This window comes from Mercenaria mercenaria, chromosome 9 (assembly GCF_021730395.1).
Source record: "Mercenaria mercenaria strain notata chromosome 9, MADL_Memer_1, whole genome shotgun sequence".
NCBI lineage: Eukaryota > Metazoa > Mollusca > Bivalvia > Venerida > Veneridae > Mercenaria > Mercenaria mercenaria.
The window spans coordinates 55,577,426-55,596,712 of record NC_069369.1 but is presented as its reverse complement, the minus strand read 5'-3'; the positions used below and the strand labels follow the sequence as shown (position 1 = coordinate 55,596,712).

The 19,287-nt window shown below is 33.2% G+C and overlaps 1 protein-coding gene across 11 annotated transcripts in view; it reads left to right on the top strand.

Annotated features, from left to right (window-relative positions):
• The first annotated feature begins 8,762 nt into the window (after nt 1-8,762).
• LOC123547151 (prominin-1-A-like) overlaps nt 8,763-19,287 on the top strand; it is a 41,964-nt gene continuing 31,439 nt past the window's right edge. For 2 of the 11 annotated variants that reach the window (XR_008372435.1, XM_045334030.2), the window contains exons 1-3: nt 8,764-8,936; nt 14,960-15,305; nt 17,365-17,423. Coding sequence is in view for 10 of the 11 variants with exons in the window: in XM_045334030.2 (XP_045189965.2) it covers nt 15,017-15,305; nt 17,365-17,423 (348 nt within the window). In the remaining variant the exon portion in view is untranslated. Of the gene's footprint in view, nt 8,937-9,132; nt 9,312-9,939; nt 9,961-12,259; nt 12,398-12,991; nt 13,139-13,167; nt 13,366-13,396; nt 13,646-13,698; nt 14,290-14,959; nt 15,306-17,364; nt 17,424-19,287 lie in introns of those variants that run through there. The other 9 variants (XM_045334023.2, XM_045334031.2, XM_045334021.2 and 6 more) reach the window with 9 other exon arrangements.

The following is a 19,287-nucleotide window of genomic DNA, read 5'->3' as shown; positions in this document are numbered from 1 at the left end:
CGAAACAAGTTAGGAATACATTTCAAATTCTCTCTTCTTTCGAACAGAAACAATAATTTATGACATGCTTAATGATGTGCGAGCGTTTTTTTTTTTTTTCTTCTTTTTTTTTTTTTGTTTTTTGTTGTTTTTTTTTTTCATGGTTATCCGCCATTTTGATAAAAATCTTGGAATAATTCTTTCAAACAATAAGACCAGTGGGGTAATTATGCAAAAATGTAAAAATGTAAGATATTTGTAAGTAACATTTATGCCTATATGATACTGATATTAGAAACAAATTGTAAGACCTGAAATCGCTAGAACATTGACTTGAATATATAATAAGAACAACGAATTTGACCAAACATTTTTTTATATATTTCTTGTTGTAACGGTGACAATAGTCATGTCATTGCCGTTTACATTTTCAACCAATCGAATCAGTTTCATGTTCTTGGCATTTTTTTCTCCAAAAATATTATCCAATCACAACAGTGACAATGACTTATATAATTTCGGGCTGGACATTATTCTGTCATTACAACCTAGTTCGTTACTTGTATTAAGTGGATTATTTAGATTAATTCTTAGCTTTCTATTACACGTTTGGTTGATTATTTCGTTGCGTTTAATGTAAAGAAAGACAGAGTGTAACAGTTTGAAACACCAGCAAGTATTCCGATATACAGGCGTGTTCTGTTTTCCGAAGACAGCATCGAGCATTCAGATTTAAAAAAGGTAAGTATATATTGAGCCATTCAAATAAGAAACATCTACCACAAAGATAATGTTATTAGCTGTGGACGCATTGGTCGAAAGGGCTAAGTACTTTCCTACGGAGATGAAGGGCTCGGGTTCTACTCCTGGCTACTCCATTTGCGGTGTGTCATTGGGCAAGGCATTTTATCACGTGTACATCAGTCGATTCAGCTGTAAATGGGTACCAGCAAATTGCTTGGGGTAAGGTTTAACTAATTTTAATTGGTCTTTAAATAGGGCCGCTCAGAAGCTCTACATAGCTTATAGTCATTGTTTCACAAAGCACAGTATATATAATTTACCTCTACCTTTATAAGATAATGAATTATGATGCATGGTTTTGAACTTAAACAACAAAGTTCAAAGTTCAAATTTTATTGCAATTTTCGGCAAATCCTTGCCTTTGGCAATACATACAAAACATAATATATACAACACTTGAAATTTGACATTCATACAAATCACATATATATAATGCAAAAAAACAACAGTGTAAATATAATATTACGATTCTAAAATTGTTCCTATAACACCAGATCTTAATGCAAATGCTTTATCTATAAATTTACATAATTTCAATATTTTACCTTATTTTTTTTCATTGACATTATATGGCAGAACCTTATTCAGTGTTGGAAAAGATGCAAGTTTTATAAATGATTTTCTTAGCTCTGAGTATAAAGGACAACATAATAAAAAGTGGTATTCCGATTCAACGTTCTTTTGCGTACACATTTTACAAAGTCTTTCATTTCTGCTCGTCCCTGTGTATCTTCCTGTTCCGATTTCTAAAGTATGAGAACACAATCTAAAGCAAGACATCTGTTTACGTAAGTTGTCATTCTTAACAATATTGAGATATTCCTCGAAACAAAATTGTGTTTTAAATTTCTTGTAATAATCATGTTTTGGCATATTTTCAATACAGTCCTGCCACTCTTGTAAAAATTGGTCTCTTAGTCGTTGTTTAAATAACTTTTCATAATTGATATTGACAACAAAACTATTTAAAATATATGGAAAACCCATATTCCTTATAACTGTATGAATACATTTGGCCCAACATTTATCATTACCATTATATTGATGCATTGGTCTAAATATATATCATAAATTGGTGACTGCAGATTCATAACAATTTTATTCCAAAACTTTAATGCTCTTTCCTTGCACAAAACCGACAACGGAAATCTCCCTACTTCTCCATAAACTGCAAAATTTGGGGTTTGTTTTTTAACACCTAATACATATTTATAGAATCTAATCTGAAGTTTATCAATGTCTTTAAGTTTATATATACCCCAAACCTCAGATCCATACAGCAGGATTGGAGCAATCATCGTATCAAAAAGGTATAACTTTGTTTTAACATCAAGTTTAACTCTATCAAATAATGCTAAAAGATTGTGATAGGCCCTGAGACCTTGATCTGAGAGAGATTTAGCTGCTTCAACGAAGCTACCTGTATAAGAAAATTTCACACCTAGATAAGTAAAATCATCAACATTTTCTATTACTTGTCCATTTATAGTTATGTTAAAATTATGGGATGATTTACGTTTCTCAAAAACACACACTTTAGTCTTATCAACATTTATCTTGAGACCATATTTTGATGAATATTCATAAATATTATCTACTTGGGCAACAACAACAACAACAAACAAACAAAAATGTAAAAAAAAATACATGTAGTAGATATTACAGCCCTTTGGTTCGAGTTATACTTTAGTTGTAACACAAAACTTCTTTCAATCCTTTGAAAAATACCTTCACATAAAGTAGTATAAAACACGATTTTGACCGCAATGATGATCGAGTTAAAAAAATTAATATGGTCGTTATAACTTTGTCTACGTATAGGAAACTTTACGACTGTAATTATGAAATACTACTTTATGTGTAGCTTTTTTTAATTTAAAACAAGTTTTATGTTACAACTTAAGTATAACTCGAACCAAAGGACTGCATTATCTACATGTTTTTTTGTTTTTTTTGTTGTTGTTGTTGTTGATAGTTCAAAACCATGCATCATAATTCATTATCTTATGGAATGTTTTACGTACTTCGTTCGCTAAATCCGACTAGAAATGAATACAGAATTGTAATTCATTCTTTTGTGGCTGAACATTATAATACTGGACAAAATTTCTGTTAAAAATTATTAACACTGATTTTAAAAGTAACTCAAAACTAAAATAAACTTAGAAAGGTAGAGGTAAATGATTTTATTTACCGTTGCTTTGTGAAACAATGAATGCAAGCTTTGTAGAGCTTTAGAGTGACCCTTTTTAAAGAACAATTAAAATTAATTAAACCTTACCCCCAGCAATTTGCTGGTACCCATTTACAGCTGAGTCGACTGAGGCACACGTGATAAAGTGCCTTGCTCAAGGACACACCGCAATGGGAGTAGACAGGAGTAGAACCCGGGCCCTTCATCTCCGTAGGAAAGTACTTAGCCCTCTCGACCAATGCGTCCACGTAATCAGCTAATACCATTATCTTTGTGGCAAATGTTTCTTATTTGAATGGCTCAAATTACTAAAAACATGTTTTTAAGTTCCTCAATAAATTAATAAAAACTATTAAAAGTGAATCAAGTACGAACGATGTACAGTCAACATCGTACTTGCGACCACCTCTGTTAAGCGATTTTTGTATTAAACGACTGGTCAAAATCCCTCCCGAACGTTTTCAGTACATACATTTATTCCATTAAACGACTTTTTTATTAATCGACTAGCGACCACATTAATGAAGTCCCGACAGGTAAAATATTCGACAAAAGTATCTATTAAGCGACCGGGTACCAAAGTCTACCGGGCATTTCTTCATCTGTGTAATTAGCGAGTACGTTTTGCACGTGACTGGATGCAATTAACCTTTGTATCAGTCGAACTGACAAACAATCTAGCCATAATTTATACTGTTTATGGACTTGGAAAAGTGTTCACGATGTTAGAATAGATTTTTAAACCATACATGTATGTTCATAATAAATACAGATTCATTAATAATTAAAAATATCTTTTCTTTTCATCTGACTGAAATCCATTAAGAGACCATTCCATTAAGAGACCACTTCTTAGCAGTCCCTTGCGTGGTCCCTTAATACAATGTCGACTGTATCAATATCATCGGGAAATTGACGATAGAACGTGCCATAAAACATGTGAATGAAATAAATATATTACATGTCAGCGAGACAATGTTTAATTAGTTATAACTCAAAAAAGAAAATACTGATTCAACATTAATAATTTACTTTTTATGAAGAGAATACCATACACTACAACCCCCTCCCATACCCTCCCAACACCCCCATACCAAAATAACACAAAAAATGTTTAGCACATCTCTTTAGATTCATGTCTTTGACATTATAACTCAACATTTACCTAATATATATTCAGTATAATGTCATTATAATATACAGTTGAGTCTATGCAGAAGACAGGGTTTTTCAAAAATATAACCCTTTTACAAGGTTTATGCAAATACAAGCTCCTGCCAATCATATTTTAAAATTAGCACTAGTCATTAATACTGTAGGGCTAATGAAAATACTTACATTCTGACGTAGATATAAGTTTCAGGTTTTTGATTTGGTCTTCATGAACCAAGATATCACTTCCCCAAAATCACAAAATAAATGGTTAGATTTCACACAAAATAAATAATTTATATCCATATTCCAAGAATACAAATTCCGTGAATACACATAATTTCATATATTTTGAATGTATTTTCCTGGAAAGCATACTCCAGTATACAGTAATTAATTAATTCACTAGGTTATTAATCCATAAATATTTCCACGTGGCATCCTTTTATGCCGGAATTGGTCAATCAGTCACACAACACGCTTCATAGCATCAACTCGGAACACGACATATTTTTAAAATTTCTACTGATATGATTAGTAATTAAGGCAAAGAAATACCGCAACATTGGATGTAGTATTATTATTCTGTAATACTAATAGCAATATCTGTATTATCTTCTTTTTTTGTGGGTGTTAAGAAGTTTTTATTGTTGCCCTCATGTATATAATGAATGTATTTGTCTCATGTTTTTGTATATTTGTACAAACTGAGAGGTAAATGAAATAAACTTTGAAACTTTGAAATGAAAAAAGGAAAAAATTAACTCGTCGGGGATTTTTAAAATATCCTGTTGACTTCCTGGTCCACCCATTACGTGCAGTTTGTTTGTTTCACCTCTATGTCAAGTGTGTTTGTAATAATTAAAACTTGCTTCAAGTAGGACGTGCAACAAGCACACACAATATGTCAATAAAAGATATATATTGAATTAGTCATTTTTCCGAAAAAAACAACCCACAATGAAATGTCTTCATTTTATTTAAATATAAGTAACATGTGCATTTTGACAAAATGATATACCTGTGAGAAATTCGACTTTTGGGTCGACTTTGGCCACCCGTATGTTTTGCCTGCATTGCATGCTAGGACGGTCCTGGAACACCAAGCACTGACCTGTGATTTTTAATCATAATTAATAAATTATCTCCAGCGATCGAAGTTAGATGTCATGCGATCGAAATAAGATGTCATTAGCTCGAAATAAGATGAAATGCGATCGAGATAAGAAGTTGTGCGCTCGAGATAAGATGTCGAGCGCACGAGATAAGATGTCGTGCTCTCCAGATAAGATGGTGAACAATAAATATAAAGGAAAGAATAGAAATCATAACCGACATATAGTTTTAATCATTTGAAAATGTATAACTGTATCTAAAAGAGGAGAGATTCCATGAGCTGCTCTCCCTCCTGAAACACACTGGTTAAGTTAACTGCCCGCCGTTACATGACTGAAATACTGTTGAAAAACGGCGTTAAACCCAAAACAAACAAACAGTTTGTTGTAAATTACATTAATTCATCAGGTAGATAAAATTTGCTTTAAACTAACACCAAACTATGTGAGAAGGTGTTTAGTACGGAATCTTATTTAATAAATACCATATGTCATCGGTCATGCTTTACACGCACGAGAATGATCCTCGACACACGATACGACGTGCAACAATACGACATCAATGGCATGCGTCGTGTTGTGTGCCGTATCGTATTGTCGTGTGTCGTATCGCACGTCATGCGTCAACCTAAAAGAGATTACAATGCGACACGACAATACGACACAACGAACGACAGTGAGACACAACGCACGACAGTGAGACATAATGCGCAACATTAATGTCGCGATGTCGTGTCGATTTATCGCACGTCGCATCGTGTGTTTTGGGTGTCGTTTTGCATTGTTGTGTTTTGTATTGGCCGTCTAATTTTGTAGGTCGACATGCGATAAAACACGCGACAATGCAAAGCGACGCGCGACATGACGTTCGACACACGAAACAACGAGCGACCCGATGTGCGACATTGATGTCACATGAACTTTACAGGACTCCGTAGGATTCCGTAGTTTAGACCTAAAATAATTTGTGGTGATTACCACGTCGACGCTCAAACCTTTAAATATCAAATCAATAACGTATGTATGGCGCGGCACGATTGAAAAACAAACATGTAGTTCAGAACAGTGCCTTCCCATAATCCATATTTTTTTCAATGCATAGGCATGCATGCACTCACATAATTTATCGGATTAAAAATTATTGAAAGTAATATCCAGGTTGTTAAGACAGTTGAACTTATCTTAGTTATTTTTTCTTCTTTTGTTGTGCGACATTTAGCGTTGATGCTGCGACATATAACGGTGGAAGAAATTCTTGCGACATTTAACGTTAAAGGTACGACATATAGCGGGATATGGTTTTGCGACATTTAGCGATTGTGTAACGTCAACCTTGCGACATTTAACGGTGGTTGCGACATTTAAAGGCGTTGCGACATTTAACGGTGACACACACACGATTTTTATTGAATAAAGAAGTTGTTTTTTTCATCACAGTAACAAACGGGGATCCGAATATTTATTATTTGCATTGTTCAAGATGATAAATTATTTGTTAAATGTTTTTAAATTTGATAAATAATTATCCTTTAATCAGCCGCAAAAAGCGGCGTAAAATAGCGTTTATTGAAAACAATGCGAGACGTATTTTATTTCACGCTGATTAAATTAGTTTAGTTTAGTTTTGTTTAGTTTATTTACAAATAAGCATGAGTCCCACTTTATGTGGGCAGCATCAGCATATACATTTCTATAATTAACCTTAAACCTACATTCAGTAATATATCACATGACAAAAAGGAAAACGGCTACAAATTGTTCATATATAGGGCTATATACAATGATTGATTTCTTATATATAAACACAATAATATACTTTACAGTAAAATATCTTCTTTGCTCTATGAAAAATAATTGTTTCTCTAAGAAAGAATCCGTATGTGTTTCTTCTTATTATTATTGTTGTTGTGCGTATCATTATTATTATTATTTAAATGTTTACTGTATTATAAATATGTTTTATTATAAATATGTATTGAACTCCTAGCTGCCTAAAAATGAAGAGACGAAAGCTTTAGACGAGCAAGAAAGTTAAATACAAGAGAATAGTCTGAAATAACTTGACCAACTGTGAAAGCAGTCTTAGACTAACTGTACAATCGAAAGTCAGGCTAGACTGCTGATGTAGTCAGTTATTTTCTACATGTATATTTTTAAAAAGCGCTAAGTAATATATACTTAACTGGTGAGATATATATATGTGTGATTTCAATTGGTCACAGGTATGTTTGAAAATTAATTAGATATTTCATTATCTTGTCACACATTATACTAAGTTTTTTCAGTTTGATATGGTTATCTGTCGTAAACAAGTCAATAAACTTTATCATATTAGGTCTTGTTCTTATATGTCTATCAATATATTTATCTTGATCAGTATTAAACAATGGACAAATTAAAAGATAATGGTACTCATCTCCTATTTCGTGACAATTTCTACATTTTCTTTCGTTTTGTGGTATATTTCTCCACCGACCAGTTTCTATTGGTAAACGATGATTTCTAGTTATAAATCTGACCAAAGTTTTACTGAAATAAGGTGATAGTTTACTAATATATGGGCTACGAGAGAAACTTGTTTTATAATACTTGTAAATGTTGGTTGCTGAAGTATTATTTATTTGTGAAAACCAGTTTTGATTAAACGTATCTTTCAGTTTTTGAAAAGTCGCCCTAATAAGCCATTTACTATTGATAAAGCTCTGACTGTACCATATTCCCGAAAACCCAAGACTACATAATAATTGTGTTTAACATTGTCTAGCCATTGTAACTTAATACTATTTTGTGAGTGTAGTTCGTATATAAGATTGTAAATTTTTGCTGCTAATTTAGTAGTTCTGTCGCTCTCAATATTTTCAATGAGTCTTGCCCAGTATGCAATAATTCTGTTTTTAATGTTAATTGAAAGTGGGGTAATCTCTAGTTCTCCGTATATCATGTACGATGGGGTCGATTTCTTTAAATTAAATATATACTTATAAAACTTAAGTTGTACTTTTTCTAATATATCTACATTTCCATACCCCCATATTTCACTTCCATATAGAAGTACTGGTTTTACTGTTTTTTCAAATAGCTCTATTTGCATATCATAAGGGAGAGAAAGGGAGTTTATTGTTATAAACCTTTAACTTGATATAGTTTTGTTTTAACATGAACATGTCAATTGTTTTTTTTATTGTATCTACATTGTATTGGACGCTCAACAAAATAGCCTGCAGGCCAAGCCATCCATTATAATATTACTTTATATCTTGGCATCTGAAATATTTTTTTCATATTATTTTACTTCAGGTTTGGTCAAGCCCAGCCAGATTTTGTGTTGAAAATAGGCTGGCCAAATAGCACAAAACTATGGTCCAGCGATTTGTATATTAAGGAATCATGTAAAAATGTATTATTCAAATAGTTTATTGCATTAAACATACAACTATATAGAACTGATTGTGTTAGCCATCCCCTGGTTTAATCGTACGCGCAAACAAAGAGATAGGCTTAAAGTGGATTAATATTAAACAAACTGTTTATCATTGTGTTTGTGTAATTTATTCGATACAACGTATGGGAGTTTGAAGTGTTTTTTTAAAACAGGTTTTAGTTTGTTTCTGCTATAGTGATTTGTAGGATATTTTAACTTTTAGTGCAGTCAGTCAGCAATATTTGGTTGGATTAACTTCAGCAGCAAGAATGTAAGTAATAACAGCGATATCAATAGCATTTTCTATAATTATTAGCGTATTGTAAAAAATTGTTTAAACGCTGTAAAAAGTGTAAATATAATACTGTATGGAGTACCAAATTAAAAAAAAATGCACGTGCAAGGTTTGTATCGTTTCCTTGGATGTTGAAACTGTTTTTATCATTTCTTTAATGGCACTCAATCAGTTACAAACAAGATAACGTAAAGAAAGTCAGGAATGAATGTGGTATCTGATGGATTCTGTGTCCTTTGCTACAAAGCCGTATTACTGGCTGAAAACATTCAATCTACGTTTTTGGAGAACGTGAAACGTCCGCTTTTGTTTCCGAGAGTGCTGTACTGGTAAAAAGAGCTTAATCTATCGGTAAGTTTTTTAAAATTCTATTGTTTTTTTTTTCTTTTCTCTCCTGATTTTGGCAGTAATTGTATTAATGAAAAAAAAAAAACAAATTGTATATCAATACATTTTACATGTTTATTTGTTTGGGTAAGCAAAATCGGTTTAGCGGAAACATCTTATGACTGAATATTTTTACGTTTCTTAAAACACTCGTCTACTTCAACTGATATGGCCTGTACGAGCTGTTAGTAAAAGGCGAATGGGTGTCACAGGGAGTGTTAAGAGAATACAAAATCTACTGCGCTATAATAGTTAAAATATCTAGGAAATTTCTGAGCGAAGTACAACTGAAAATAAAGAACAACAATCAAAATGTAGCTATTATGTGGTGTGTTTAGAACGTGCATTTATTTTTTTTTTTTTAGATTAAATTATCTCGTACTAATATCATAATATGTAAAACGTCAGTATCTTTAGAATTATTTTCGATTTACGCACGTTGCTGTACACATGTACTAAAAAAACTGTACCCGAAACCATTAAAGAAAAGGATAGTCAATCTGAGGACACGGAAAATGTCCAAACATGTAAATATATCAAACGGGATTTCAAGGAGTTAACTTAGCGGCCATAATGTTTGAGGGGCAACAATAAACTTGAATACGTGGCATGAGTATGTATCATTAAACAATCAGTTGTGTGTCATTATTTACATAGTATATTATAGGTAGCATGCTTATCAAGGGTGCTCATAATTTTCGAATTGAAAAACTTATCTGACTTTTACAAGATTTTGTTTTGTTTTCGTTCCGCTATATTACAAAAATGTTTAAGTTCTAGATTGCTAAAGTTCCATGATAATGCTTTTAATTTTATATAATAAATATCTAAATATATAATATGCATAATACAATTATTGAAAAAAAAAACACAACACTACTATGTTCATGAAATATTCAAAGCTAGGATAAATATGTGAGAAACAATCATCGAAATTAGTACTTAATAAGAGAATAATGTTTTTTATTATTATTATTTTAAACAAATATGTGGCAGCCACGTCTTAAACAAACGCATTATGCCCCTTTAATATATAATTTAAAATCATTTTCAGAAATTCCGCATATATATCATACTAAATATTTGACAGTTACGGCGATATAAACCATTTTACAGGTTTTCACATGTTTTCTATGTCTCCGCAAACTAAATAGAATTCTGTTACGCTCCGTCTCAACAGCATAATACACTTTTGTTTATTACGTTATAGGCCGTAAACAAATAAATAACACTAAGATTATACTTGATGTAATCTTGATTCAATTATTTATGAAGTAATTTATGTCGCACTGGTAATTCGTTTATCCGCCGATAATAAATAGACAAATAATACACGATGTAAATTAAATTTTTACTCTGTAATGTAACAAGTCCAGATATGTTTGTTGAACAAGGAAGTATTAAAAAAGCAAGATTTTTTTTGTGACCACAATTAACTCTTAAGTCTTTGTAACGAATTACCGTAGTCAAAAAAAAAAGTAAAGGTGATTTAAAATTTGAAGACAATGAATTTATCATGATAAAAGAGTTGAAATTATCTCGTAATTTAATCGTCCTTCTTTCGACTTTTACAACGTGGTATCATCGTGTTATTGTCTGATAGTGCACTTCATACATCTCGCACTTGAGGTGCCAGTTTGCTATTACATTTAAGTCAATGCATGAAATAGCATATGACATATTGAAGCATTGCTTTTCCTTCTCTCTTCCCCCCCCCCCCCCACCCCCTCTACCCGCACCCCGTCCCACCACAAAAAGAAAAATAAATAAAAAATGTGTCCTCTGAAGTTCTTTTAGATATTCAAAATTCACTTTACCTAAACTAACCAGACTCGAAAATTAGGAAAAGTAGAACATTTATTATAAGTCTTCACTTTGAAATCAGAGTATTCATACAAGGAAGTGATCGTCAATTTAGTGTCGTGTTCGAAACACATTTACAATTGCATCTCAAACGTTTACTTGTTAACTGTTTAAAACGTATAACTATATATATATACCTCATGTTTGTATCATGTATGATGCACTGAGTGAATAAATTTAATTTGGTTTGATTTGATTTGATTTGATTTGACTTAAAATGGTAAATAAATATTATTCCCTGTTAATTTTTAAAATAATATGCACGATATTCGCATGGTTGTGAAACACAGCCTGTGCCATATAACATTGCATGGCATTCCCTTGTTTTAATGAATAGTATTTAAATTGACCCGGTTAAATGAAACGAAATGTTGGGTTCATGGATCTGCAAAGAAAACAGTTCTCCCCGGAACAACACCATAAAGACACTGCCTTTAACTGACATTGCTACTCCTACTGGCACTGCAAGGGCCGCTAAAACCGACCTTTCCCCATTCTTTGCTTCTACTAAAAAATGTTAACAACACATCCACGATGAAATGAATATGCTTGTGTGGCCAGTTGAATAAAGCATGGCATTATGGTATAACTGCTGTATGTTCATTTTATAGAACACGAGAGTGTGCTATTAACTGTCCGCCAGTACTAGATCAGCCCTGATGGTTCAGATACTGCTTCATCTTCAAAGAAATTACTGACGACCGAGTCAATTTAAGCATCATTGTCACTAAACCCTTTACACTACACTTCATACGCAGCACCGCATACATAAAAATAATTCCTAGGAGACTGTTAATAAACTATTGATTATTTGATGTTTTATTTGACCCATGTAAATAATTGATAAGAAATCTTCAATATTATGTGAAATGCCACGTTGTTACTTGGGCTGGAGCTGTTAAAATCAATGTAATCGAATGTCTTATCATGAAAACAATCCCATAAGTTTGCCATTTCAAACAAATAACTTTGTAATGCAAATGGATTGGCTCTTGAGCGATCCTTATCAGTGCAAAACAATCGTTGTTAAGCTTATGACTTTTTAAAAAAAAGGTTGTTTCAGTAATTGGCAGTTGGAAATAAATTATTATTACGTCGATAGTACTTTAAACGTTCGTGGATACCAAGAGTGCTTTGTCATGTGTTTCCCGTAATCTAAAGAAATGCTGAGTGCACGAAAACTCCATGTAGGTATCGTTTCAATCTTGTGTGCTTTTGAGACAGTTTAAGTACTTTTCCGTTATCATGATAATAAATTTTATCTGAATGTTTTTCTCTTTTTCTTTCGCTGGTCTCCATCTGTCGAATAGCATCGAATACATGTGCACACGTCACTCGGTACGTTACGGCACAGTGACAGATTTAAGCACAAGTCACACGGTACGTTACGGCACAGTGTCAGATTTAAACAACGTGATACAAAAATAGATAAATGATGCTGAGCTTCAATTACGCACCAGATAGAATTTATTGTATTTCCTTGACAGCGGATCAATACTTGCCGCCGATACACCTGTTGTAATACCTGAAACACGATGTCATCGATCAGTGTTAAATAATAACATTTATGTATTATGTATATATGTATAAATTACTTTGATCATATATTATTATATCCTTTTAGTCATGGAGGTATATTTAGTGACAATTAACTAAGCGCACTTATTTTTTTTTAAATCTCAAAGGTAAAATTGTGATTCGGTTTCGTTACGGATATTTATCTTTTCCAGGACATTTCATCACTGTTTGTTGTCCGTTAGGAAAACTACATACACATTTGAATACAACACGTGTGTGTTTTTTTCTAATGGTTTTTATTGCCTGATGGATGCCCTTTTAAGCCTGTAACAGTGACGGTATTATTTGTTTCGTGTTAAAATACCTTAAAAATTGAAGCGACGAACGCTGGAGTTATTGGTTGTACGCTGGTATATGATTACATCTGTGTTTAATGTAGTTTCTTTATGGATAAAATGTACCATGTTTGTGATTAAGAAAAAAAAAATAACATCACTGGAATTAAAAGGAAGTAGAACAATTTTATGAGAATATACGTGACATTTTTAAAAGTTTTCAATCTCATGACAGTAATGTAAAAGGAAAAACCTTTAAATGTGATGGAATAATCTTGATAAGATGTTGTGATTGTATTCAGGTTACATTCATTATAATAGTAAATATTTCATACAAAATGCAAAATCAATACAGTTTGTTTTCATGTAAACAGTTTAGTGATTGTTCAACAATAGAATATCAAATTCCCATGAATATCCTATGAATATCCCTTTATTTTGCTTGTATTTTGTGAAACCTGAGTACCGAAAACAACGACTGTCTATTTTATTTTTTTTTGCTTGGCAAAATTTGTTAAATGATCGGATTTTAGTAAAATGCACTTATGCGACATATTGCGGAAGGACTAAACTAACGGCTGGGCAAGTTGTTTCTTGACTTTTTAGTCTGTCTAATTGTATTTTTATGATTTTGCATTAATTTTTAAACATTAAGTGGTAAATGAATTAGATTCTATTTTTTTTAGAAACTCGTTTGAGTCCGTTCACTGGACAAACAAATTCTTGTATCATAGAGAGAAGCATGATCCTGGTGTGGTTCGAACCCACGACTTTATGATTTAATTCCTGACACTTTATCAAGTGATGTATAATCAGCCATGTTTAAAAGCAGTTTTGTTATCATCAACTTACTGACGTACAGATCTGACTGACTATACTGATCAAAACAGCTAACACGCTATTTCACAAAAATCCTTGAACTACTTTATTTAAATTGAGCAATAATTTCATCAATATTTTATTAATGCTATTAACAGCATTTATATCAAAATGTCGAAACTTCTGAATCACGCAACGTTATGATTTTATTCAATTTACTACTGCATTCTATCATAAAAAGTTTACACTGAATATACACTTGAAAGCCTCGTTTTAAAAAAAAAAAAAAAAAAAAAACAACAACAACAAATGAATACTTTTTATAGGAATAAAGAGGTGCGAATTTTGACATTTAAATGGAAAATGTGTAAAGATCATACAAATATTAACTGCTACATTTTTATAGGGTAAGCACGATGACGACGTTATTTTGCATTTGTTGTCATTTTCTTTCTAACTAAAGTTTTTTGGCTACTATTTTAATTGTAATCATTTTAGTGTATGTTTGTGACTTTTCAAAAATGGGTTGACATCATAACATTTAAATGAGCCGGGCCATGGGAAAACCAACATAGTGGCTTTGCGACTAGCATGGATCCAGACCAGCCTGCGCATCCGAGCAGTCTGGTCAGGATCCATGCTGTTCGCTAACGGTTTCTCTAATTACAATAGGCTTTGAAAGCGAACAGCATGGATCCTGACCAGACTGCGCGGATGCGCAGGCTGGTCTGGATCCATGCTGGTCGCAAAGCCACTATGTTGGTTTTCTCATGGCTCGGCTCAAATGATGGCATAGTGATTTTGTTGAAAATGTAAAACTTTATTAACAGCATATCGTTGAGAACGTATGCTGTATTTAGAGAAAAAATGTTATCATCAATTTTAAACATACGAGCAGTTACATCCATGCATAAAACGCGAATAACAAAGTTAGGACTGTAGTTGAAAAATTCCTTAAAATTACTGGCTTTTTTTTAAGGCAAAATTCAATGGACTTGATAATCTTCCCTTTAAAGTCATAATTAACTTAAAAATAAAATGTTATATAAAAACTTAACGTTTTTATTAAATTTTCAGATGTAAACCTTACTGCAAAATTCTACGATATTGTTTTACCACAAAACATTTCTAAAAATGTCGTACTTGCTAACATCCTGTCAAGGACATTTTACAACGTTGCTCATCATTATCTTTGCACTGGTTTCCAACATTTATGGTGCTGATCCCATCTACTCGCCGCAAACGCTCACAGACACGAGTGGAAACAATGCGGACAACTCATCGACGATCACGTGGGCTAGTCTGCCAGCTGGGAAGTCGTTTACAGCCGGCAGTCCGTCGAGAGTCAGTGAAGGCTTAAAAGCCTACTATGACTTTGTTCACAGCTTCATAAATTCAGTGTTTATGAAAGGATTTCCAGATGGTAAGGAAGCTATTTTAACCTTTACCCTACTAAATTTCATAAATGGACTGGTCCATCATTCAGTTTGGGCAGTACCACTTTTTATTCAAAGGGGTGTTCACTGAAAATTTACTGATTCTATAGCGAACAGTGCAGGCCATGATTGCATGGATGTGCAGGCTGATCTTGGTCTTCACTGGTCGCAAAGGCAGAATCACTTGCCGCCAGCAGGTTAACGGTTAAAGCAGCTCGTGTCTAGCATTTGTTTTAAGTGAAATGATCTAAAACGAGAAACAAAATGCATTTTGCCAAATGTCCTTCAACGTAAACTTAATGACAAGAGTTTTTCAAATCACCCCTGCATATATGAAAGTTGACACGTTTCATTTAAGATTTCAGGTACACATATTCCTCAACGCCAACGACCTTCCTCGGTAACTAAATAAATAAGAAAACCCCACAAAACACTGGTTATAATGCTAGTAAAACAATCACGAGTAGGATAAAGTTTGTTTTCATGTTCGTTTAAGCAGTGACATGATTGTGTGTGCGTGCATGCGTCCGTGGAGGTGGAAGGTTGTGAAGCGTATATTATAGACACAATGACTAAATGAGCACCTGTAATTTGAGCTTTTTAGTTATGCAGACAAAAACAAAGAGTTAACTTGTTCCTTATTCCTTGTTCCAGGCCATTAATTATTTTTTAACTATGCAAAATGGAAAGAACTTCTTATTTCTATTCATGAGAGAATAAGCCAAAATCATTCGGCTTCCATATTAAGAAATTTTCAATAGATACTGAATAATTAAAATATCATATAACAAATACAGAACAGAACAGAACAGTTTAAATATTTCTTTTTTTCAAATTTTAATCGGAAATTGAAAATATTTATCCCCCCTCTCAAGTTTCGTTCTAAATAGGAAATAAAGAATTCAATTCATCCTATATTCGTTAATGTTCCAAAATGGCCTATTCTGCATATTTTGTTAAGTGGCAATCAAAACTACTTGCAAGGTATGCATTTTATGCAAAACTGTATTTGAGAGCGTGTAGCCGTTTAAAGCAATGTAAAGAGTGAATACGTCGCTACCGTTTGTCGTATTCAAATAAGGCTTATCAACAGTGGCATTTAGTACGGATAGTTCGATATGAAATTGTGTAAAAGCATACTTCTTACTTTGAAGCCGTCATCTTCCAGTCTGAAACGAAATTGAAACTATAACTGTGGTCCCTGTTATACACCGAGTAACTTTTTACATTTATTTCAGTAGAAAAAATAATTTTTTTTTCCTTGTTAATACGTATTACAAGGAAGTCATAAGCATGTAGACGTGATTCATGCATTCACTTGAAAATTTCCGTATACTGCTTAAGTAGGGGAATAGAAAGTTCCATAAGGTTAATGTTAAATTTACAAGATCAAGGCTATAATGTTAAATTTCAAATTGTTAATGTTTCACAAGGAAAACATGATAAAAATGACACTAGTTTGAAAAATTATGAGAGCCACGTTTTTAGTTTAGCCGTGATAGACTGTAACAGAATATTATCTTAACCCTTATCATGCTTGACACGACTGATTCTGCCTTTGTGACCGGTGCAAATCTTGATCAGCCTGCACATCCTTGCAGTCTGATCATGACCTGCACTGTTCGCCATTCAGTCAGTACCATTTTGGTATGCACCCCTTTTAAAAGTTAATGGTACCGTCCAAACTGAAAGATGTACAAGTTCATTATAGCAATTTAACAGGGTAAGGATTAAGAATACAGTGAAACCTGTCTGTTAATGTTTACACGGGACGGGAAGAAAATATAGTGGTCTTTATTAGAGGGGTTTATGGTAGTATCCTTTAACCGGAGGTGGTCTTTAGTGCAGGTTTAACTGTATATGATTTAAACAACTCCAAGCTCATAATTTCAAGTTTCCTTTGTACATGTTGTATGGAAAATGACGTTCAATACCTCCCTGTATTTCTTTGTTGATTAAGAAACTTTTGTCTGTATTTAGAACATTTGTCTACCTCCCTGAACTTGATAAATGGTTTCTTTGCAAAACTATCAATCTATATTTCAGATTTAATTGAAAAGGGTCTGGAAGGTGACTTTGATTCAATCGTCAGTAGTTACCAGTCCGTAAGTAATTTTTTGCTTCTGTGTGAGCTGTTATATGGGCGTTTTACTACATATAGTTATTATATCATTATGTGTTCATGTATTGAGTTTTCATATTCTCTCGTTGTCCAACCATTTTGCGGGTTGCATAGTACATGCAGTACCGCGCATGCGTATGTGAACTTACAATCAGCTTTCAGTGTCCGTACATGTGCTGAGCCTGCTGTAACTCCGTTGCAGTGTCTGATTGTTATAAATGAGCCGTGCCATGGGAAAACCAACATAGTGGGTTTGCGACCAGCATGGATCCAGACCAGCCTGCGCATCCGCGCAGTCTGGTCAGGATCCATGCTGTTCGCTTTCAAAGCCTATAGTAATTAGAGAAACTGTTAGCGAACAGCATGGATCCTGACCAGACTGCGCGGATGCGCAGGCTGGTCTGGATCCATGCTGGTCGCAAACCCACTATGTTGGTTTTCCCATGGCATGGCTCGAATGATTTATATGTGAAAGGCAATGAAAGCTCGTACAATAAAATTTTCTATATGCATTAAGTATAGCAAACTTATTAGATATGTCTAGAAGTAATGTATATAGATTCGGTTTCATTGATCTTTTGAACTGATGGAACAGCGGGAACGCTGAGAGAGATTCTATAAAGAGATCTACCATCAAATAGGATCAGAGGGTTCCTAAATTCACCACAAACAATCATCAGACCTTTCCAAATTTCATTTGTGAAACTGTCAGCGTACGTTTCAATGAAATTTCAGTGCCCTTACTAGGACGATTAATTTGATAACTGAACTAAACATAGATTTTGTCTTAAATACGACACGTAAATTATAAAAAAAGATGATTCTTTGTGGTGACTGAATTATCAAGGTGAGAGTTCAACAATCGACATAGATCACTTATGATTACTATCCCCCCCCCCCCCCCCCCCCCCCCCCCCCCCCCCCAAATAGGCTGCTTGCTGCAAAGTCGTAAAATTTCATTCGGGCTTAACCGTTGTGAAATTCAATTTGCTTCAAACGGTTAACTTCTACGTCGTGTTTAAATGAATTAAATTGTTTTCCAACTGTTGCGTTTTTTAAAAAAATATTTCATTCTTTTGCTTTATATAATTTTCTAATGCGTAGCATATTCATAAAATAAATACAAGCCATTTTCCCCAAATTAGACAAAAACTTAGATATTTCTCTTTACCGTTTTGTGGGGAAGCACTGTCATTTGACTTATTTCTAGGTCAATAAAATATAAAAATCATAAAAAGAATTCTTATTTTGTTTAATGCTGTTTAAGAGTTTAACAGGTACATATGATATAGATTATAAAACTTTTGACCTTTCAGGAAATCCCATTGTTGTATTTTTATGCAATAAAACGCAAAATTTGCTAAGCACAGCAGTATAATTATTTATTACAGGATTATGTACGTGTCTAACGATAACAAAAGGTTGTGACCTCTATCAATAATAAAATTATTTATTCTTTGATTAACATAGCGTCAAATGTTTACTTTGGTAACATCAAAATAAATTTTGAAGTATCACACACACCACAGAGTAGAAATTATGGCCATGTTTTAAATCTTACCCACTATCTCTGTGCGTGGCTTCCGTATTTATTTATATTTTTATAACAGCAAGGTTTACTTTATAGTCGAAAGCAGATATTATCTCCACGCAATGAAAATTCACTGTAATAGTTTAATGATGTATGACGGTGTGTGATACTTAAAATTTATTTTGATGTTACCAAAGTAAACATTCGACGCTATGTTAATCAAAGAATAAATTATTACATTATTAATGCCCCTCATGTTTTTCCCTCGGAGACTCAAATTCTATAATTAAGAAGATATCCGTTGCCCCGCCGGGTT